General features: G+C 43.2%; 2 protein-coding genes across 3 annotated transcripts; one reads left to right on the forward strand and one right to left on the reverse strand.

Annotated features, from left to right (window-relative positions):
• The first annotated feature begins 821 nt into the window (after positions 1 to 821).
• On the forward strand, positions 822 to 1,805 carry LOC121619252 (free fatty acid receptor 3-like). The gene has a single exon (XM_041954814.1). It carries the CDS (start codon positions 822 to 824, stop codon positions 1,803 to 1,805), a length of 984 nt encoding a protein of 327 aa, XP_041810748.1.
• Positions 1,806 to 4,641: 2,836 nt separating this feature from the next.
• Positions 4,642 to 23,244, reverse strand: ago3b (argonaute RISC catalytic component 3b). Of its 2 annotated transcripts, none has more exons than XM_041954813.1 (20): positions 23,110 to 23,244; positions 22,637 to 22,924; positions 17,964 to 18,135; positions 17,638 to 17,758; positions 17,320 to 17,528; positions 16,381 to 16,517; positions 15,706 to 15,840; positions 15,325 to 15,412; positions 15,079 to 15,226; positions 14,151 to 14,270; positions 13,940 to 14,062; positions 13,063 to 13,196; positions 12,542 to 12,726; positions 12,172 to 12,331; positions 11,895 to 11,985; positions 11,272 to 11,466; positions 10,857 to 10,991; positions 10,578 to 10,679; positions 10,133 to 10,332; positions 4,642 to 9,301 (listed from the first exon to the last, which is right to left on the reverse strand). In XM_041954813.1, exons 2-20 carry the CDS (start codon positions 22,653 to 22,655, stop codon positions 9,193 to 9,195), a joined length of 2,583 nt encoding a protein of 860 aa, XP_041810747.1. In that variant the 5' UTR covers positions 22,656 to 22,924; positions 23,110 to 23,244; the 3' UTR covers positions 4,642 to 9,192. The 2 variants fall into 2 exon arrangements, with proteins under 2 accessions (XP_041810747.1, XP_041810746.1); XM_041954812.1 differs by having other exon boundaries at positions 13,919 to 14,062.
• Between the last annotated feature and the right edge of the window lie 257 nt (positions 23,245 to 23,501).

Below are 23,501 nucleotides of genomic sequence, written 5' to 3' on the forward strand. Positions count from 1 at the left end.
TGTTTGTTTTGTGTCTGGTTGTTTGTGATGTTCTCTTTCCTTCCTCAAAAAAATTGCTTACACTTTATCAATTTGTCCATTTTTACTCAGAATGTTGCCTTTTTTTTAGAATAAATACATATATGGTATTTGTAGCTGTTTTTTAAAGTTGTATTCCTTCAGATGGGTTTGGTCTGAGAGCCACAAACAGATCAAAGCCAGACTAACATGTTGCTTTGGTCTTTTCATGAGGTTTTAGACTCACGTCTGCGTTATCCGTCAACCGACTGAAGCCTTTTTCACGTCGCTGTCTCTGCATGATCCATTTGAATCCCTGGATGTCATTTAAAAGTGCATATGGTGTTTTTAAGAAGATGCTGCATTATTAAGTCAGGTTGTGTGAGATATTTGAAGCAGAAGTTTTACATCCTTACTTGCAGTAGTTGCAATGGACGAAAAGAGTTTCTTTGAGCAGTTAATTATTCATTTCCACTGACTTGTTAAAGGATTTCAGGAAAAATCTTTTGTCTTAATTGGTTTAATTTCCTCGAAAAAGCAGAAGAAGCACTCCTTGCCTCTGCAGAGGAATCAGGTCTGATGTTGGTTTCCTCAGAACATCAATATTTTATCTTAAAGTCCTTCAGATTAATGTCTTGATGTACTTGCAGGATGTACTTGCTTAATGGCAGTCAGTCCAGAAGCTGCTGAGATGTTTCAGTCATCATTAGTTCTCAGTCAGAGATTCAGGCTCGAGTGCTCTGTGTTGATGAGTCATGCTCCATGTTGTCTTGCAGCCAGCGTCTGAGAGAATCTGTCCGGTCTATCTGGTGTGAGAAGCCGCCATGCTGTTGCTTTCCGTCTACATCGTCACCTTCCTGATGGGGGTCCCCGCCAACATCCTGGCTTTCTGCACCTTCTGCCGCAAGGTGCGTCGCAAGGCGTCCCCGATAGACATCCTCCTCCTCAACCTCACCATCTCCGACCTCATCTTCCTGGCTTTCCTGCCGTTTAAGATGAAGGAGGCCTCTGATGACATGGCCTGGCTGCTGCCCTTCCCCCTGTGTCCCTTCACTGGCTTCCTGTTCTACGTCACCATCTACAACAGCACCCTGCTCCTCACCGCTGTGAGTGTGGAGCGCTACCTGGGCGTCGCCTACCCCCTCAGGTATTCCCTGTGTCGCAGGCCTCGCTATGCCTGGTTGGCCAGCATCTGTTTCTGGGTGGTGAGCTGTATGAACCTCAGCGTCGTCTACATCATACCCTACGCCCAGTGGAGCAAAGGTGCAGACAGTGGCGACAACAACGGCAGCGCCACCAACAGCCCCGCCACGCCTCCGCCCACCTGCTACCTGGATTTCACCACGGATGAGCTCGCCATCCTGCTGCCGTTCCGCCTGGAGCTCTTCGTGGTTCTCTTCTGCATCCCCTTCTTGATCTGCTGCTTCTGCTACGTCAACTTCATCCTCATCCTGTCCCGCCTTCCAAACATCAGCAGGCGGCGAAGGCTGCGTGCCATCGGCCTGGCGCTCGGCACGCTGATAGTGTTCGCCGTCTGCTTTGGGCCTTACAACGCCTCCCATGTGGTGGGCTTCGTTCGCCAGGAGAGCGAGGAGTGGAGGAACGTGGCGTTGCTCTCCAGCACATTCAACGCCTGCCTGGATCCATTTATCTTCTACTTCTCGTCGGCGGCCGTCAGAAGCACGTTAAGTAACTGCTGCAGGAGCATCAGGGCGAAGCTGCACATCCTGAGGTGTGGAGGGGCCGCCTGCTGTCCCACCCAGAGACCCTCCAAGGCTGATAGATACAAGGAAGCTCCCCTTCCTTAAACGCTCCGCAGGAATCATTCTTTCATTCGTTTGTAGATGTGTTTTATCATTTCAGATTCTCACGTCATGTCAAAAGAGATGCAACAAACGCTTCAATGAGCAAGTTTGTTTTCAGTTATTTATCTGCTGATTCTGTTTTGGTCAAGCTACAACACTTACAGCTGAAATCCGCACATGCTTCATTTTCACGTTCATTAACATGCCATTACAGTATGACCTCAGAATAACTTGAAGGTCCTGTGTGTAGAATTTAGGGGGACCTATTGGTAGAAGTTATGTTTGTTGTGTTTTGGTTACCTCAGAATGAGCTCTTTATATCTAGAGAGGGAGTGGGTCCTCTTCCACGGTGTCCGCCATGTTTTGACGGTAGCCCAGAAGGGACAAACCAAACACTGATTCCAGAGAGCGCAGTTAACGTTTTTTGTGGCTGCTGTAAGTTCTTATCCATGCTTGGAAGGTGAGGCGAAGGGAGTTCAGTTTGGTTGCAGTCTGGAATTTGACCTCTAGATGTCACAAAATCCTGCACACTGGTCCTTTAAAATACGGGTTTAAAAGTTGTCCCTATTAAGACTGGAGACTGTTAATCCATCATTTCTATGTAAATATTTAGGTATGTAAGTTAGCCGTCAGATCTGCAGTAATGATTGTGTGTATGTCAGTTAAGGTTTGTTGTCTGGATCCTCTGCAGCCTTTTTCCACAAGTCCACTGGAGGATCCCTCCAAGGCAAATAAAGAGCGACCAAAAAGACAAAACAAACCATCGCTTCAAAGTGTACAGTGCTGTAAAAAGCAATTACAGCATATTTACCTAAAGGACTCAGTTCAATTCAATTTAGCAGCGGTCGGTCGTGAGCGGTAGAAATGGGAAACACCAACATTTGAGAGAAGGCTGCATCTTTAAAAGAAAACTCTGAAATGGGCAAAATAACTGGAAGAAACAGATTGAACCGGGCTGATATTAATGAGAATCAAATGTTTGCTCTGCACCCTCTGTGACCTTCGGCTATAAATGAAGCAGGAAACTGTCCCATCAGGGAACATGCAGGCTGCGTGCAGGTTAAATATCCTTTTCTGTGACTCACAGTGTAACGAGGGCACTGTTTAATCATGGATGAGTGTTTTATTGGAGCAAGGGATAAAGCAATTAAAAACCTGGGGATGTTAGGCTACCTAAGCAGGAAGTGGCGGCTGCACACTGCCAAGCTAATATGGAGTTATGAGCACAGGCAGAAGTGTAAACACACAGTTATAAAGTTATAAAGTGTGTCTCTGTCTTCTCTGTGGGGACTTCAAACAGGAAGTGACTGATAACCGCCCTCTGGCCATTTCCTGTCAATAATAATGAAGGTGGCGCTCCGATGCAGGCGGAGTGCATGTACATACAGATAACATCCCCTTATAGTGTCCTGTCGCACACTGAGCTGTGTACAGACGGGCGTGTTGGTTCAGCAGTGCACTTATTAGTTTACTGTGTGCACCGACAATTTAGAGAAACTTAAACGAATCTAATCAGGTGTCCAGCAGGTAACGAGCCAGCAGAGTGCAGCACATCTGGCTCTGATTTTAGAAGACATTATTTTACTGGTGCTGTGGTTTTTGGCTCAAATTCACCTCAAACATTCATACAACCAGTCACTTATCCACTTTTATTTTTAATTATAGGGTATTGCCTTTAAGTAGAATCATATTATGATACACAGTTCTGTGTAACTCTAAATTTGTGGGCCCCTACTAATTTATCACAGGCCTATTTAACTTGGTAATAATAATTTGCATACTTTTAATTATTTGCAATTTTTTTCTACTGCAACTTAAAGAGTTCTATTTGAGAGTCTACAGCTATGCTAGCAGATCTGTATGATTCATAACAGTGGTGCATTGAGCTAAATGCTAACATCAGCATGCTAACATGGTGATGTTGAGCAGGTGTGACGTTTACTTGTTCACCATCAAAGCTCAGTGCGCAACAATTGCTAATTAGCACAAAGTACAGCTGTGGCTGATGTGAATGTCATTCGCTCTGCAGGTATTTGGTCTTAAACCAAATATTCATCCTCTGACGTTCAGCAAACATTTGCAAAGTTACTTCAGTCTGGAGCAAAGTGGTGGTCTGACCTTCCATCCGTAGATGACAAAAACTGAGTGCTGACATATGTCCGTCTCAGAAGATTGTCTACCTTGTTGACCTTCAAAATAAAAATGTCACAAAATCAGATGTGAAATTCAAATTGATCTGTACTTATTTCCGCCCTTGTGCTGCTGTAACACCTGAATCAATAAAGGATCATCTTTAGGGAGGAGGTATCATCCGTACAGACTGTCCTACACAGGAAGCAGTTAAATTATTTGTGTTAAAAACAACAATACCTATTAAAAAGAAACTAAATCAAGGTGTAACTGATGTTAGGTTGTAGGGCTGCTGTGGCATCTTCACTGCAAATAACAATCCAATGTATTCTAATGAGATTAACACACACTTGTTATGGACGATCATATTGACGCATAAACACATCGAGGCACGAACGGCTGATTTGACATTACATGAAATTCATTTTATGATTGCGCGAAGTGCAAACAGCACGAGCTCCTTCACACCTGCGGAAACGTCATGAGCCACGAGCGTGTTTAACTGCCTTTTAAAGCTTTCTATTTCCTCTTACGAGTGCGGGTTTCAGCCTGATTAAACATCCTGCTGATGTCGTCCAAACACCAAGAACAAACACGTTTCATACATAGAGTATTTATTCAAAAAAAAAAAAAAAAACAAAATTAAATATGACAACCAAATAAAAAGGCTCAACTTAGGACCAGGATCAGATGAGTGTTAAGACAAATAAAGGTCTTGATGTACAGTTTTATTTCTAAAAGTGACACCATTTAAAAATCAGGCAAAGAAAAACAAAAAACAAAAAAAAAGCACATTAATATACTGTGAAACCCAAACATTATTTTTCTTTTTGAGCGTGATATGCAGCCAACCACAGAGGTTTAAAAATCTATTATTGTGGGGAATCCCTTAACATGAGGAACGGGCACTCGTGGAGGAACGACTCAACCGAAGAACTACCCCGAGTCTGTAAACGTCTAAAATTCACATTAGAAGACAGAAGCTAAAATCATAAAGGTGTCAGATAGTGACATGCGTACAGTGAGGGAAGGGAGGCGTCACGTCCCCAGAGAAATAAAGTTAAATAAATAATGCTACATAATGTCTACACAGAGCTACTCGCTACCTACGCGGTCATGAGCGTTCCCCTCGCCGTTTATTCTGCAGAAATGTTTTGGGTTGTGCTTGCGAGTGCCCGTCCACTAAACCGGTCCCCACAGGCCTTTTGGTCCGGTCAGCTCCACACTGATCAGTTCTGCATATTTTTGTGTTCTTGGCATATGTCAGAGGTATCCACACACACACAAATACATACACACACACACAAACAAACACACCTTACAGTATTGTCATGTATCAATATATACTTATCAATGTAGACTTGGGCCTCGCGCCCTTTCTGAAAGTTAAGATTTCCTTTGATTTACTTGTTTGTATTTTCAGCACCATCAGGAAAGGCACAGTCTGTTCACGGACAAATCGGTCCGAGGATGAACTTTCAACCCTCCTCCTCTTGTGAATTTACATTTAAAAAAAAAGGTCTTTGATGCAGTTTGCAGCACATGCATTGAGAAATAAACCCCATCAAAGTCAGAGTCTTTCACTTCTTTGATGGGCTTTTGAGATGATAACAGTAGCAGGAGGTCTTCACAGGTCTTTGCAGAGGAGGGCTGACGGTTCATCGGATCACTTACATGACAAAACAACCCCCGGCGGTCTCCACGGAGCAGCTCAAAGCAGCGAACGCATCGGTTTTTTCACACAAGTAAACCTATTGCATTATCAAATTTGGAAAAATGATCACAGACCACTGCGGTTATTAAACGCCATATTTCACTACAGCTATCACACTTCTGCTTCAAATAGGACTTTGTTAGAAAAAATAAGTGGTGTGTGCATTACATTAATATCTCTACATATAAATATATCTCAATTCAGACTTAAAAATGCTTTTGTTTTCGAGGAAAAAGGCATCTGATGTCCAGCACTACAGGCTCCAGAGGTCGAGTTACTGTACGTGGCGCGACGAGTGGAATAAGGCTCCATATAGACTTTCAATAACAAGCAGAGCACTAGCCAACAATGTTAAACATGCCCACGGCTAATTTTCTTCAAGTAAAATCAAATGCTGGTAATGTCTGACATTAAGAAACAGCTTCAACGTGACAACAAACACAGAGGGGGACAATCTGTTCTGATAACAAGCCTCAAACACGCGTCTTTTTAAGTGCAGGAAAATGCTGTTTCCTCTTCTCTCTGTATTAATATATAGCCTTTATGTATCTGATGAAATCTTAAATAAATGTGTTTTCTTATAGCAGCTTCAGTTTGGTTCTGGTGACATGCGGCTACCCATCAGCACGTTGCTGTAAGGCTGTGAGAGTCGAGAGCTGAACCCCCCCCCCTCTCCAAGTCCTCCGCCCTCACCCCGACCAGGCACGTTTGGGTTTGGTCCAAGTGACGAAGCCTGAAAGCTTCGTCTGTGTTAAACTATACTGCGAGACCATGATGCAGCCCCCTCAAGGGCCGAGCTTCAGATCAGATATCTGGCGGCGATCAGAGGCATGAAAGTGTCCTTTCACGTGACGATATTGATAATTATTTGGTTCTAATTTGAGATTGATGAGCCACCAGTGCGTCCAAATGTAGCAGAAAATCTGTCTGCATGAGACATACCGTTTTCTCCAGAGCAGAAAGTATTTTTAGGAAAAGCACGTCGCTGAACAAGAGCTGCAACTATGAGTCGATCGACAGAAAAATAATTAACAAGGATTCTGATAATTGGTTAATCTATTAGTACATTTACAAGGAAAAAAACATTTTCAGCTACTCAAACGTGAGAATTTGCTCTTCTTTGTCATACATGATAGTAATCTGTATATCTTTGGGTTTTAGACTGTTGGTTGGACTTAAATTTAAACTTAAATTAAATTAGTTGCAGCCCTACTTAGAACTGGGCTGCATTTCAAGTACTGAAACCAGTTTCAAAGATACCCAACCCAGACTTCGGAAAACAAATGCAACAAATATACTGTAGGCGATGAAGAGTTTGAAATGTGGATGTGAAGTGTTGAACTGGAGGAGAGCAAACAGCGATTACTGACAGGACGTCAGCAGGTGGTCGGAGCCGACGGTGTCCGCCTTCACCTGGCGAGAGTAACTGCATCTGTCAGAAGTCCGGCCAGAGCAGCAAAGACTGATAATTTATATCATGACGTAACTAATTATCATGCAAAAAAAGCTGGAAGAGCTGATCGTTTAAGTGCAGAAAACTACACTCAGTGGCCACTTTATTAGGTACGCCTGCACAACCTAACGCAGCAGCACGACAACTATCTTTACGTAACTTTAATTTTATGACCTCAATGCTGAGACATGTTTAATCAACATCTATATGACAGTGTCAACACACGGCGAATATTATAGGCATCATAAAAGCAGACTTTATGGTTTTCCAGGTGTATCTAATAAAAGCGGCTACCGAGTGCATGTTGAGATTATGGAGCTTTTATTCTCATAAATGTTTTCTTTTATTCTTATAAATGTTTTCTTGAGAAAACTGAACAACTATTTTGTGCTACGTGGAGAAAACAGTTTGTCACGCTTCATAACCAATGTTAGCTTTGTTTTTTGCGTAATGATGAAACCTTCGCATGACGTCTCACTCTGATCACACAATATTTTTGTGATCGCTGGGAAACGAAGCAGGTTAAGATGATATGGAAGTAATTACTTCCTGATCGCGAGGAACCGAAACATTAAAAATAGTCACACAAACTTGGCGCGCCATGCTCGTCCCGCCACACGTCGGGCAGTGCAGTGTTTCTAAGGTTCGCTGGGATTCTGAGACCGTCACTAAATTCCTTAACAGAGGCACCCGAACCAACATACGATTAAAAACCTTCCATCCAACCAACAGTTCACCCTCTAACCGAATCAGGCACTTATTTAATCTCTCCAAACACCATCAGACACCACGACTGATGCTCACGTCTGCGGCATCAGTCCTACTTCTTCATAAGAATGTCAAATACTGTACATTCCTGAATCCAAGCTCATTGTCACTTGCCAAAACTCGCCCCCCAACAATTTTAGCGCACCAATACTCATCGAAAACATTCACTGCCGCACCTGCTCGCTCTGCGTCAACACCTTATTGCACTGAAGGAGTTCTTGACAACTAAATTGGTCAGTTCCTCATGTAAAAAGTGGGAAAAGTCAAAAGGTTTGTGGTCGTCAGAAGACTAAAACTGTCTGCTCTATTGCTGAAAACGAACGCTAATTCAAGTTAAAAAGAAAAACAACACGTCATAAACAGCAAGAGGAATAAAACACGCAAGAAACGTTTGGTATTACACTTTGTACCAAGCTGAACTGTAAGTGAAAGAATTTTAAAATTGTCCATTTTGTGGCCATGGCATTGTATTCTACCTGTCCTCTCTATGCGACCTGCCTCGCAGTAAGGCTTCAAGCGATACACGCTAACTCATCGATGGCTGTACGTGGCTTTGTTTAACAAAAAAAAAAAGATTTCATTCAGTGTCTGTGTTGGTAGAGTGCAGATTTACGCTTCTCAATGACTGTGAGGAACCACTGGCTTAAAGGGAGACAGGAGAGTAACCAACACGGCGGCACGCCGTTTACGAGCGTACTCTGCTAACGTGTTGCCATGGCAATCACGCATTTGCTCGACAGAGAGATAACACATACAGTATTGTATCTAGAGAAGCTTAAAAAAAAACAAAAAAAAAAAACAACAACAAATAAACATGTAAAAACCGTCTACAATATAAACCAGCAGCTCAACATGATGCTACGGAGCAAGTCAGGTCCTCACTGGTTCTGCTTCATGCCCGCCCATGCACCAAATAAATCTTCAGTTTTTGTATTCCCTGCTGCTCCGCCATTCTTTAAAAACACACGAAAGAAATAACAGCAAGCTAAAACGTTGAGCTGCTGTCAAAAACTGGAAGGCAAGGACATGACTTGCGAGCTCTAAAGGAGACACAGTCCAACGGGATTTAAATACAGCAGAGATGTAGGTGAGAAGGAGACGCATGAGCGGGAGCACAGAAACGATTGGCTGGTTTCAATTTGCATAATGTGGCTGTGACTCCTCTCTGGCTTATTACGTCCTCACACGGCCTGCGGCCCTCGTCATCGAGGTCTGGTGGCCAAAGCTACGCCAGTCTGCGGGCCGCACAAGGCGGCTGGGTGGAAGTGGGACACTAAGACTGGCTGAGGGGCTGGGGAAGATGGAGGGAAGTGGAGGGGGGGCGTTCAGGCGAAGTACATGGTCCTCAGTGTGTCGTGGTGGATCTGAACGGCCTTGGCCAGCGCCTGGGGGTCCCTGCCGTTACTCTGCCCTGAGACGTGGCTGCCCTCCGCACTGTCAGGAGGACAAGACAAGAAAGAGGCGATGGTGAGGACAGTGGTGGAGGAAGTATTTCAGAAACCATTTACTTGAACACCAGAAGCAACATAACAGTTCAAGTAAGAGTGCAGATGTATTCGCATCAAAATGTACTTAAAATAGCAAAAATACTCATAATTAGGCATCATGTTACAAACATTACATAATTGCCTGAATGCAATCATTTTCATAATTGTTTCTATTCACTTGTATAAAAACAGCTGTGAACATTGTCATTACTTCCATCACTATTTCCACCATTTGAGGTTTTACTGCCACTCTTTTAATGACGTTGTCTTGTGCGCCCCCCCTGTGTACTTCATGCTTTAACGGCGCCTGAGTGGAGAATTAGCGCCACCAGCAGATAACTTCTAATATTTGCATAATGGCCGTGGATGGAAACGCACATTACCCTGCATTGCCCTGCTCATAATGCAGCGAGTGGCTACTATCAGTGTCGTTCTTTTATATTATGGATGATTATTATTGACGTAATAATATGTAAGAGGTACTTTAATGTTGCAGTAGTTCAAGATGGAGCTAATTCTAAACTGCTTCATATACTTTTTTTGTTTAATCTGTATTTTAGAACCTGATCATGCGTAAAATCTTATCTTGAGAAGTAACTATTGCTCTTAAATAGATATAGTTAAGAGAAAAGGCATTTCTGAAATGCCTAACAAGGGAAAAACTCACGTCAAGTTCAGTACAAGTACCCCTAAATTGTATTTACGTACAAAAAGGCTGTTTTGTTCTCTGACATTACAGCAAATCGAATTTAATCTTAATTTAGGAGTTTCTCCCCACCTGTCGTGCTCTTTGTCGACCAGGTGGTAGCGGGCTCGGAAGGCCACCAGGTGGGCGTAGTAGGCCGGCGCTGGGATGGAGACGGAGCGCGTGCAGCGGACGTAGGTGTGGCACAGCTGGTAGGTGAGGAGCTGGAACTCATCGCCGGTGAAACAGTTGTCGTCCCACAGAACGTGGTAGTGGGAAGGCCGGCTCGTACCCTGGAGGGAGGAAAGCCGAGTTAATGGCACCCCAGAGAAAGCGGCTCCATGGAGAGAGGACAAACGATCAGCAGATAAAATTGGGTGAAGCCGGGGAGAGCTGGTTGTTTGAGAGAAATGGAGAAGCTGGAGCTGCTCAAGTGTGTTTGAGGTAGGTAAAATATTCTGTGTCTCAGATATACAGTAAGTACTGCACCATGCTATTCGGTGTGTTAAAGGTTTTCAGTGATTCGTATGAAGCTTGCCTGGATTCCAGCGTGACTGCAGAGGTAAAAGTCAAACTCGTAGGGGTGGGTGATGTCTGTGTCCACTGTGGTGCCGGCAGGAATGTTCCCACTTCGTCCAACCTGAGAGGGAGATGTAATTTAACAAACTCGTTTAAGAGAGGGGTCAAGCTGCCTGAAAAACCCCTTTACAGGCCTGAGCAGTGAACCAATCAAACAGATGGAGAGCGCAGGCAGCCATAATAGTTACAAGAGTACCATTAATACTGTCTACAAACAGAACTCCTTTGCGTTACTCACCCGCTCGTTACGATCTGCGCAGAAGAGACGTGTGTGGTGGCGTTTCTGTACGACGATGTAAGTGATCCCCGGCTGGTAATCCTTCTCAAGACTGATGCAAGCCTCCCTGATCGCCAGCAGCTCGTAGTACAACACCTACACAGAAAGATGGAGTTAGACTTACTGAGTAAACAAATTAGCATGCATGTGTTTTATAAAACTGGCGGACAGATTGAAGAGTCTACATCTACTAGACTAATTTTACCAGCATTAAGGCAACATGCAATTTAAGATTATGTGCTCCCTCCATAAATTATCGTCAAGCTGGACATTACAGGACATTTGCTTTTTTAAAGAGGTGTGATTTATTTACCAAATGTCAAACAAAACATGTACGATTTCAGCCAAAAAAAAGGGAAGAAACAAGTTGTTCCACCTGTCTGAACTGTCCCTCGGACACTCCGTCTCTGTAGAAGATGATCCTGGTTGGCTTGTAGCGGGTCGATTTGTAGAACTGGATGAGGAGCTCTCGCACCATGGAAGCCAAGTCCTGGATGACCTCCTGTCTGGGCCTCTGGACCCGCACTGTAGCACAGTACCTGCTGGGGTGGGCGTCCATGCTGCCCACCACCTGCACAGGCACAACATCGATCAGAGGGGTCAGCAATTACATGTAAAAGCATTGCAATTGAAGAGCATTTAAGGAACTATCTGTCTGTGTTTTTCTGCAAATGTGTGTAAGTAATACAATAAATACAACTACATTACATCTTATAAACATTCAGAATAAGCCATAAAATTACACAGGAAGCTGCCTGTGTTTAGCAGATATATCAGTAAGGAAAAGGCTACAGCCACCCTTTTAAACATCACACTAGGTTTTCTATATGCGTGGCTTTGTGCTACAATAGTGCTAAAAGCAGGGTCACATCACCAATGTGCAGTCGCACTTTAGTGGTCGCTAAAAGTCTGACAGACACAGATCTATACAAGCAGTGCGAGTGAAGAGAAAATACAAGATTGTTGCCCAAGTAGCTTCTTTCTGCAGCGAAGTCTCACCGCTGCAATAGATGGCTTTTTCCCATCTCCCGCTGGAGGATGAGTGACATCAGCCCCGAGGAAGATGACAGGCTGCTGGAACACAGAGGGTCTGCACGGATAAGAACAATCTGTCATGAAGCGTCACAATATTTGTGACAACCAACAAACAGGAACAGAGATCACGGTGGGATCAGGAAACGGCGTGCGCAGCTGTCAAATACCAGTACTTTAAATAAGCCGCACGACAAGAACCCAGAGGCTCTCTTTTTATCTGTATTTGCTGTGTTCATTTTACCGTTGGTGTGGAACCAGGATGTTGTTGATTCCTCCCAGTTTGACGTTGATCTTGAGGCAGAGGTTTGAGAGGGTCTGAGGGGACGTCTTCACTACGTTCTTCACCTGCACACACTGAGTGGCCATGCCGAGGAGAGTGTCTCCCACCCGCTTCACCTCAGCTGCGGGTCAAAGATTGGATATTCCTGTAACTCATCATTCGCTGCTTACTGTAAGAGCCTCACAAACTTCACATGCCTGAAGTGAGGCTGCTTTAGGTTTGTCTTTCTAAAAGGCAGCAGTAGCCTAGAGGTCAGGGGTTTGGTCGATTTACTCTTGTGCTGTTATCATTTCAAACATTGGATTTTGTTCAGAAATCCTTATTTTTGTACCGTAGACAGGTGTTTTCCCCGGCAGGATCACGATGATGAGCTGCAGCCCACCGTAGGTGTTCTTCAGGTGTCTGAACATGGGCTCCACGCTGTCAGCACCCTGGGCGTATTTACAGAAGCATGGCTGGCCTTGGATCGGCATCCCAGCATCCTTTGAGATTTTACGCAGCTGGTCAGTGAAGCTCCTAAGCGTGGAGAAAAAAAAATGGATGACCAGACTGATCATTTTCATGAAAAAGAGCACTGGTTTACTGTGATCTGGATTTGGATTATGATGGATATGGATATATATTCATAAAATTAACTGTCACACAAATGTATAATTACTCAAAATACATCTGCAAGACTACTCTATTCTCTAAATAAACACCATGTTTTCTATTAATATAAATACATTTGATCAGTTTCTTTAAATGTGAGATTTTCTTCATATCTTTTTTTAATCTCACATGCTGAAGTGTGTATTATTACCACTCAAACTAAACTCAACTGAGTATTAACAGTCATTGTGGTGAACTCACTTAAGGATCTCCTCTCTGCACTGCCTCTGGGTGGCGAAGCAGGCGATGGCCCACATCTTGATCTCCACTCCGGTGTGAAACTGCTTCCCCCTCATGTCCCACACCCCGTGGCTGGGTGTGGCCACCGTGCGGTTCTGCAACGACAGTGCAGGGTTGATCTGCTGGGGCTGGCAGTCACACAGACACATACAGTACAAGGACACAGACAAAAGTATGGATTCAAAGATTTAAAGGGTTCAAGCAGCCAGTGGGGATCTCAAGATCAAAGGATAATGATTATTTAATGAGATTCATTGATTGATTGTCTCTAATGCCACGATCAGCCAAATACATTTTGAAGTTTTAACTGTGCTTGCTTCTGATTGGGTCATGCATTTAAGAATGTATGGCATCAAAACATTTTTAATGGCAGACATGCAAAACAGAGGTTTCTTTCCAATTAAGACTGATTCTATGTACGAGCTCTTAGAACAGAATGCATGTGTAATACAGCATGAATCTAAAGCAAATTCCAAAGTTAAGTGCTGACAAAAAGAGAGAAAAGATGTGAGAGATAAACAAGATGCAATCAGGGAGAACAGTTTCAGCACATTAAAATGTGAGAAGATAAACTATTAGTTGTAACACAGGGTTTCCCCACATAAATGTGTTTAACTCAGAACTTTAAATTTTCCACAATACACATCGCTGATCACTATGAGTTTTTTCTCCATTAAATGTCAAGAGTCATAATTAGCCCAACAGTGCAGCTTTTCTGACAAACTAAAGGAAGTCCTGCTGTCTCAAACATACACACACACACAGACACGTTGACAAACGCACATGCATAATGAAGCGTGATTTAAAGGGAAGGTACCATAAATTGTTCAGAGCTCACCCTGCCGCCATACTGCAGCATGGGGGCCGGCAGGACGCGGCCCGTCACCTGTGCCATCTCATCTCGCACGCGGAACTGAAACTCCTGGACGAACGGGTCGGCCTCGTAATTTGCACTCCTCACCTGAGAGGAGAGAACAATGCTTTTATATAACAGGGGGGGGAAAACTAAGCGTCTTTCAGGTTTTATGTCTGGTAGACAGGATGCTCACCAGCCTGCTGATCTCCTCCTGTCTGTCTGGCGCAGAGCGGGCCGTTGCTTTGATCATGGTCGACGTCTGGTTATCTGTTAGTTTTTTAATGCAGCGCTGTCCAGCTACGATGTTGCAGACCTAAAAACGGCAGCTCAGGTTAATCCAGCTCTTAATCCAGCCCAGTAATCAGACTGTGTTATCATTTTCATTCATTCACTCAGCCTGACGCTGTGTTCATGTAAGATGATTTCTTGTTGGGTGGGTGGGGGTGTTTTGATTTGTCCCAACCAATCAGGAGCAAGTGATGTATCCACTTACAGTTGACAGAGAAGCTGTAGTAGCAAGTCGTAAAGTTATCATTATTCACATTGATGAAAGAAATATGCTGTTTGGAGACCTGTACGTGGACTTCAACTTGTACATCAACCACGCTTACTGCCATTTTTCCATCACTGTTTTTGATTAATGTAGTGAGCTATTGAGGAAGAAGACATCCCTGTTACATGGAGTGAAACTAAGTTGAATTAATATGATTTGTGTCAGGAAAATAAACAAATAAGAGTTTTCTGATGCTAAAGGTCATGCTGACATTCAACTTGGATCCTATTCTATTACTTGCATCATTGTAAGGGGATTATGGGTGGGCCACATGAACATTTTTCAGCTTCTGATGGGGGCCATGACAAAAAAAGTTTGAGAGCCACTGAATTAGTTGAACACATCAGAGATGTGGACTTTGATTCAGAAGGCTGGAACCCAGCTAACCTTTAAACACATTGAGGCTCATTATCAAGCAGCAGGCAGGACACAAAAATGAGGTTATGTTTTATGGTAGTGATTAGATTTTAATATTCTTGGATTACGACTAAGAGAATAAATGCGCTTCGGTTGTGTGAAACGGAAAATGAGTTTTACAGTAAAATTTGCAGACTGTCTCAGTTCTTACCTCCAGGGGCAGGTAGGTGTGTTTCTGTTCCTGGCCCACCTGCAGACACGGCAGGTGGGGGTACTTCAGCTGCAGGTTGTACTTCTCCCTGAAGTACTGCGCCACTGTGCGCTCAACCGTCTGACCATTCTCAAGCTGCAACGGAAATCTGTGAATTTGAAGGCAACAGGAATCTCATGTTAATGCGAGCCAACGACAGCTTTCATTGCAGGTTAACAGCTACTGGAGTGGGTTGTAGAAACATACGTCTGGAGGCTGGCAGGGCGTCGTGTTACATTACACACTCTGTACTTCCTACGCATGGTTCCACAGTGTGTCACTTCCACTTTAAGACCTGTGAAGATGGTGGAGCCATTGATGAAAAGAAGCATCAGCAACATTTAAGTGATTGAAGTTTTTATTCATAGAGTGGAACTACTGAAAAGGCTTAAATTCCTCCAGCACCAAGGTTCAGCTTTTTAATCTGTACCTCCTTTATGCATCAAACAAAACTGTCAAAACATACACAGCAGACTGAATAGACTAGTCCAACTTTAAAAAGCTTCAGTAGCTCCCCAAACAACACCATACAAAGCCATACAGGGTAACGCCAGGAAAACAAAGCACCACCTTTCCTTGGTGACATACCTTTGATCTCTTTAGTGAACTTGACCCTGTGGGAGTCAGCGAGAGGGCGGGGCTGCTCGTCGATGTTGTGAATGTCCAGAACCTCACACATGAACTGGATGACTGGCTGGGCTTTATAAAAAGCTGTGGCTGACACTGAAACAATATGGGACATGGTCAATAACACAGGGGGAGGCAGATGAAGGTTTATGTAGAGCAGATCACTCCTTGACGTCAAGATAAATGCATTACATTTGTAGCAAAATGTATAACTTTTCAGATACCTTAGAAGTATAAATCAGTTCAAACCTGATCAACAAAATAAGATCTTAAGTTTGCAGAAACCCAGGCCTTTTGACTTCTTGCTGGGAGTTGGAAGATCAATACAACCCTTTTATCTGTTCAGTAAATATGAAGCTACAGTCCAGAGGGAACAAAATCTGCCTAACAGCTCACCAATTAGCCTCCTTTGTTAAATCTGTACAAAAATCGAACAAGTTTTGGTGTTAGGCAATGTTAGTCTATATAAGCCAGGCACGCCGTTTCACCCCGTTTCCAGTCTTTATGCTAAGACGAGATAAGATAACCGGCTGCAGCCATATGTTTACAGCACACACTAACACAATAAAGGAGATGAGTGCATTTCCCAAAAGGTCAAACTATTCCTTTGTCCCTGGTTTCACAGTGTTCACTCACCATCAATGTTGAGCATCATTTTCCACATAGCTGGCCGTACTGACTGATGGAAGCCAAACCAAACCTCTCTTCCTCCACCTAGCGGGTGGTCGTAGCCCTCTGGGGAGGAGAAGAAGGATCGTCCGACGGGCGTGTACCTGGTGAGGACGGAGGGGTTCACAAAGGTGACACAAAGGTTAGTAGAGCACAAAAATAAAACTCTACCCCGGCTGGGAGCTGCATTCCCTGTGTGGTTCACTGGGTGCAACACAAGCGCAGCCTGAGTCACTGGTCTGAAACCTCAGGAGGCTAAAAAGGTTTTCGTTCATGTTACTAAAAGCTATTTTGGTTAATGGATTCACCAAATGGCATTTCTTGAGGTAGATTACATAAAAGATGTTATTAATCCATATCTCAGTGTCGTAGTCAAATTGCACTTGGGCCACCTTGCATACTAAGTTTATCCACCTGTAGTGTTGTAGCGTGCAAACTGCACCTGTACCTGTTGAAATACTTCATAATAAATTAAGGGAGCTATACAGTAGCTCTAGGATGTAATAGAAGTATCCTTGGATCATACTTCATAATCAGAGCTAATCAACAAAAAATACTCTTCTCATGTTTAATTCAATCCTATTTAGATTGTAGCTCTTATCATCTTCACCTTACTGTCATTGTCACTGATACCCGTCACATGCTAAAGGCAAACTGAAGCATATACAGTGATCATCAGCCTTAATTACTTTGAGGCAATACTCATGATTTGAGCCACAAAATTTCAAACTTTAAATCTCACAAACTAGAAAATATCTCAAATATTTAGCCACACTGATATTTCAATATTATTTTTTAAGATTTTAAGTCTGACATAGCTGTGAATTTCTTTACTTTAGTTTAAAATGTTTCTCTAAAAAGGTTTCCACATGGAAAACAAATCCGTGCAGATGGGAGAAAACTCACTTCATGGAGGGCAGGTGTCGAAGGACGACGTCCACGGCGTGAACGGGGTTGGTGCTGATCGGTTTCTCCAGGTCCACCGGCTCAGACACAGCGCGTCCCGTCAAGACTTCGTGCAGCATGTGCCAGCTGACCAACGACACAAACTTAATGGTGACTTTAAATGGGCGGTCCTTCCCACCGTCACCTGGCAAGGTGACATCCAGGTCGACCTGAAGAGGAAAACAAGGGTTACTGTGGTCTACTGAAAGCTAACCTGTGATTTTTGTTGCTCCAGACTACACGAAACACCAGCATCCAAACTTCAGTGTAGAGTCGTACCCCACCAGTGGCGACAGGAAGAGGGTTAGCAGTGTAGAGGCTTCTCTTTCCATCGTAAACTGGCAGACAGTCGCCAAAGATGGTCACCTTGAAATGCTGAACCATGGAGTCCACCACCTCCCTGAAACACGCATCACCACAATCAACATACAGCATGAATTTAGGCTTCGCCTGAAGATATTTTTGACATAAAATGAGATTAAGTATCTCTTATAGAGTCACAGTCAAACTGGTCTACACCGAGCAAACTGGTCCATGTCCCCTGATTACAGTATGCTTGTGTAGACCAGCTCAAGACCTGATCCAGTTTCAGTCTTTTCTGTTACCTGTTGACCCGGCGAGGGCATTTATCAGGCTTGATGTCCACCTCATACAGATAGACGTCGATCTTGGGTATTTCCACCTGGAAGCAGTTGGCCAGAAGCTTGATTGGCTTCCCAATGGTGCCATAGCCAGGTCGCCGTGGCAACGAGAAAAGGGCTTGGGCTCCAACGGCTCCTACAAAAACACATGCCAAAAATAATAATTAAATAGTTTGTAAAATAAAAGTACAGTAAAAAAAAAAAAGTTTGTCACACTTGGCATTCTTGTTATGATAATTGAATATTAAATATGCTTGTACATTAAAGTTTCCATCTTGATAATTTAAGAGTATAGTTTTAAATACTTTAAGATGCTATTTTTATCAATAAAACTCTAAAAACTCAATGTGTACTCTCTGACCAGCACCAAACAGCAAAGAGACAAAGTTAGCAACTAGCTGGTGAACGTAGCAGAGCATTTATCAGTTAAAAAGGCCAGACATAATAAGAGCAGCAGTTTATGTTTTTCAGTGCAATTAATCCCTGGATTTTGGTGCATTTTCCCCTGAGCAACACTTTCAGCGCACACTTACTAATCTGCAATAGGTAGCATGTCAAATAATCCTACAAAATCCAAGATCCAGTATAAACAAACCTATCCATCCTCTACACTTATTTAAACTGAAAGTCCCAGAACACTAAAACAAAATCCCAACCCAGTAAAAGTGATCTGCCCCTTCAAAGAAGCTGAGAGCTCTGTGAGGCTGACAAACTGGAGGAAGGAAGTGGTTAATAAGGAGGAAAGAGCAGCTGATGGGTGCTGGGACTGAAGACGGTCAAGGACGTTAAAGATTGCCTCACATCAAACTGACAAAACTGAAACAAACGGGCCGACGCCATTTTTCCCACATCAATCTGATAATGACCGTATAAAAAGGTTACAGAGTTTGGTGACATTTTGAATGAAGACCAGCTCAGCGTTCAGGTTTCTTCTGACTGACATGGCCTTTGCCAGACGGGAAGAGAAGTAGGCGGGTGACACACTACGCGAGCTTGACACCAATTTTCGGAAATGCCAAACTGGAAAGTACTCAGTGTTTAAAAAAAAAAACAACTTACATCACACAACCACACAATTTCCACAAATGTGAGTCAGAGGATCCACACAGATACGCACAATAGCCTGCATGGCAAGAAGTCTGCACAGATCCACAGAGACAGAAAAAAAATGAGCTACTGAACAAAGGACGCAATGATGACCGTGGCCTTGAATGGAGCAGCTGGAAAGTCTTAAAACTGTTCCAGTTTGCAGCAGCAGCTCCCGTCAGGGTCGAGGGCTGACCCTGAACCAGCCGCAAGGAGTCATCCCTCACAGAGAGAGACCGCACTTTCTGCTGATGCGTCCCCAGGTCGCTTCCTCCCCTGTGCCGTTCCCATGGTGACGGCACCCAAGTCGCTACAGTTTCTCCATGGCAACTAAAGGCATGCTCACAGGAGGAGGAAAAGCAGGTGCACACAGATCTGTCTCATTCATCTTGAAGCGACTAAAACACGGACTACTTGAAATAAAGTCTTCAAACTCTATTTTACTTTTTTTGTATAGTCACTACAGCTATTTAAGAGTGAAATCTTAGCTCTTTTCAAACACTTTCAAGGGACCAGACTCTCTCAAAGCCTTTATAATCACATCCAAATTGTTACTATAATTGCAGTTGCGAAAAATAAAGTTTACAAAATTTACAGCAATCAAAGAATATTGTCACGTTTTATTTCAGCAGCTGTTCACATTAACTTTGATTGCATGTTTTGATCCTTTGTTAATGCTTGCTAATTAAAATAAATAAATAGGACGAAGGAATCCGTTCATTTCAAATATTAAAAGAGTTTTGGTTTACATGAGTGATTGTGTTCGTGAAACACCAGATTATTACCAGAGTATGCAATTTTCCAAGGGTGTATTCAAATTCAAGCATATTCATAACCTTGAAAACATAACGGTTAAAATGATGCATGTTCAAGACCTTGTACGAATCCTTCATTTGTTTTGTATTATTAGATAATAATACTTTGATGGCACTGCAAATGCTGTGTTTCCTGTATTTGTTGATTACTTTACTCTGCAATGCATTATTATAATAACAGTTATTATTACTATTACTGTTGTTGTTTCCAGTGTATGGTCTGTCTAGAGTACTGGGTGGAATCCATCTGTTTTCACCAGCTCTCCACTGATGGGAGGTCAAAACTGGTCCACACTTTCAACATCTTTAATTTCTATTTCTTTAACTTTTTCAAATGAAAAAGCGACAACAAAAAGGAATCGAACAGTAGATTTCTTTTAAGAATTATGGCAAACATCTTAAACAGTAAGCAGCAGACAGCAGCTCCTGCACCAGGGCCGACCCAAAAACACAAACGCTCACTGTAGAATGAGCGACAATGGAGAGATTAATGAGCACTTATCAGGCTGCTTCATCGTACAAATGCACCATACAACCAGTATCAGCCCACACAGAGCTGACATTCAACCCACACACTTAACGTGACATACTCCACTGATGTAATGTACAATCCTGACATCACTACACTAATGCAGAGGACTAAAACTGTGAAAATTTGTTTTAACCCCCTCTACCGTGCAGGCTTCAGGCATTAAACATTCATGTGTGGATTAGTTGATGAATGGACAGATTACTTGATAATGGAAATTTGTTGAACATAACACAAAACATGGGAGAATGCAAAACACGGGGAGGAAGATGTCAGAAAGATGAGTTTCAAGACAAATCCGAGGCCGGTCTGTGTGGTTCAGACAGCAGACTTTTCAGGAACAACTCCATGAAGCATAGCCTTTTTTTCACTTCTCACTCTCAAATCAATAAACAAGTACAGACTGCTCCAACGTCTCATTATCATCACGTTCACACAGTGTCCTATAATTTCAGCCTCAACGAGGGGAAGACTGACCTGTCAAAACAGTTTTTTCCTGGTGGATCAGTTCTAAATCCCCTAACAAGAAAAATTATTTAATCCAGTCCCATGCTGTTCAGTTGTCCAGCTTCACACCCATGTAAAGTATGGCTGGAGTTACATTACGCTGCCCTAAATGTGCCTGTCAGGAATACTCACATTAGCAGTTGAATCAGTGAGGAAATAAGGAGGACATGACGATTCATGTTGTCATTTATCAGCCAAAAATGCCAAAGAAACATTCACTGGTTCCATCCGCTCAAATGTGAGGATTTGCTGCTTTATATTATTACTAAATGAGTATCTTTGGGTTTCTGAAAAGCTATATGAAGACATCGCCTTTGAGCTCAAGAAAAAAAAGATAAAAAATAAAAAATAGATTATTTTGTTGATTATTTTCTCAATCAATTAGTCAATTGGTCTATAAAAGGTCAGAATATGGTTTATAAAAAAGTTTTCAGTTCTTAAAAAAAGCCCAAGATGACATCCTCAAATGGCTTGTTTTGTCCACGAATCAAAGACATTCAGTTTAGAAGAAACCAAAAAATATTCACATTTCAGCAGCCGGAATGAGAGAATTTTGACTTTTTTTTGGAAAAATTGCTCAAGCCAATTCACTGATTATCAAAATAGTTGATTAATTTAGTACTTGACAACTAATCGATTAATCGTTGCAGCTCTATTTTGGATGTTTTACATACAAAACAATCTATCCAATTTATTGAAAGCAGAACTGACAAACTATTTGATACAGAAAAAAACTAAGAGCTGCAGTCCAACTTTCAAGAACAGCCGTGTTACACAGATCTGAGTACAGGCAGCTGTGTGCAACTGTGTTGACAACTGCTGATAAATCAGATACGTTTCGAATTAAATACACACAAGTCTGTTAATCAATGTCAGGCACTGCTTTAAAATTTCTAAAATTACATTACTTTCTGATAAAGCTTTGCTCTGTCCAGCTCATAAGATGAAAGTGGGTGGAGAACGAATGGGTTGGTTTTAATGAACCAGTTTAGCACTTTTTTTTCCCCCTTCCCAGTCCATCACTGCCCCAACAACATCAATAATATATGAGCTGTGACTCACAAATTGTGCCCCTTGGCAACAAAGTAAATTGACTAATGTCCTGCCATGCTCAATTGATTTGTAATTATCACAGGCAGCAGCTAACTGAATATTATTCAATAGCTAGGGTAACTATAGCAGCAGCTGGTGTGAAAGGCAGCCACACACGCGCGCGCGCACGCACACACACACCCCTGAAAGCGAACCAGCCTCTCTGACTTCAGGCACACCTGACGTGATCACCACCTGCCTCTGACAGCCGACAAAGCATGACGTAGACAGCACAAGTAACCCGTGAGACTAGTTTAGAACACACACACACACACACACACACACACACACACACACACAGAAAGAGAGAGAGAGAGAGAGAGAGGCGCACAAATGACCGGTAAAACACCGCTGAACAATCAACCCCGTGTATTATGCCTGCTGGATCTTGAGATGGGAATTTGAACAGAGTTTTCAAATTGACCCCAGGCCAGCCTGGCAACGCATTCAAACCACAGTGTTGACGACTTAGATTACACACTTGCAGCCCCCTAAATGTTCAGTCATGGGGGTCTAACTAGCCTGCACACTGTCTGCAAATAACTCAAGTGCAGCACCTGTACGACAAATTAGCACCGTAAGCATGGCCGTTAGTCCGGGGCTCCCACCTGTTGTTCCGATTTCCATTCATGAGGTCTCTGTCCGGATGACCCGGCACCCAGTGATTACTGCTCCTTGCGCAGGTTAAAACGTGATAAAAGATCCGCCGGCCGACACGCCGCTCCCCGACTTCGCGGCTCCCCCGCTCCCTGGCTTCGGTCGCTGATGTGGAACCGGGCCGCTTGGGGTTCCCCACGGCTGGAAATCTTCTCCCCCGACCTCCCTTACCGCAACTGACAGCTCAAAGTTGAACAAAATGTCCCCTGTTTCGTCCTTTGAAGTTCTTCAGCTTGTATCTAGAAAAAGAACGACGTTATTCTCAGTGTTGGAAATGTTTATGGCAGTTTAGACATGGAGTTGGTTAAATTTCACTGATGGTCGTTAGCGGCGGCGAGTAAGCTAACGGCGGTAGTTAGCTTTAGCCGACGACAACTAGCAACTAAGTGGCAACTCGACACACACGACTGATACGGATATTTACCCGGTCAGTGGTTTAATTCGTCGTCCCGGTTGGTGAACGTGACAATCCGGTGTTCTTCTTTATCAAACAGATATGAGGGGTTCACAACCCCGGCGTCCTACTCGGTATCGGCTACAAACCGGTCTGAAACCTGCACTTACACCGCCCTCTCTCTCGCTAATATAAAGCTAGCGAGAATAGAAACGCAACACTTCCGGAATTCCCCTTCAAAACAAAGCAAAAATGACGACTAGCGTGATAAAAAATTTAACACGGTACTCAAGTAGAATTTGGGGTTTTTTCCGTTTTAAGCTGGGCAACTTTATATTTCTACTCCACCAGAGGGACATATTATGTGTATATATGTAGTTTTTAGCACACCTCATTGACACAACAAAGACAGATTTTACCTC

The sequence above is a fragment of the Chelmon rostratus genome, chromosome 16, assembly GCF_017976325.1.
Source record: "Chelmon rostratus isolate fCheRos1 chromosome 16, fCheRos1.pri, whole genome shotgun sequence".
In the NCBI taxonomy this organism is placed as follows: domain Eukaryota; kingdom Metazoa; phylum Chordata; class Actinopteri; order Chaetodontiformes; family Chaetodontidae; genus Chelmon; species Chelmon rostratus.

Bases quoted from the DNA above. Each gene is read 5' to 3' on its own strand.
- LOC121619252 (XM_041954814.1), top strand. From the start codon at position 822: ATGCTGTTGCTTTCCGTCTACATCGTCACCTTCCTGATGGGGGTCCCC.
- ago3b (XM_041954812.1), bottom strand. The intron at 17,529-17,637 runs GTACGACTCTAC...TTTCCTCTTCAG, and splicing joins TTCCTGTCGCCACTGGTGGG to GTCGACCTGGATGTCACCTT. The intron at 11,467-11,894 runs GTGAGACTTCGC...GTGCCTGTGCAG, and splicing joins AAAAGCCATCTATTGCAGCG to GTGGTGGGCAGCATGGACGC.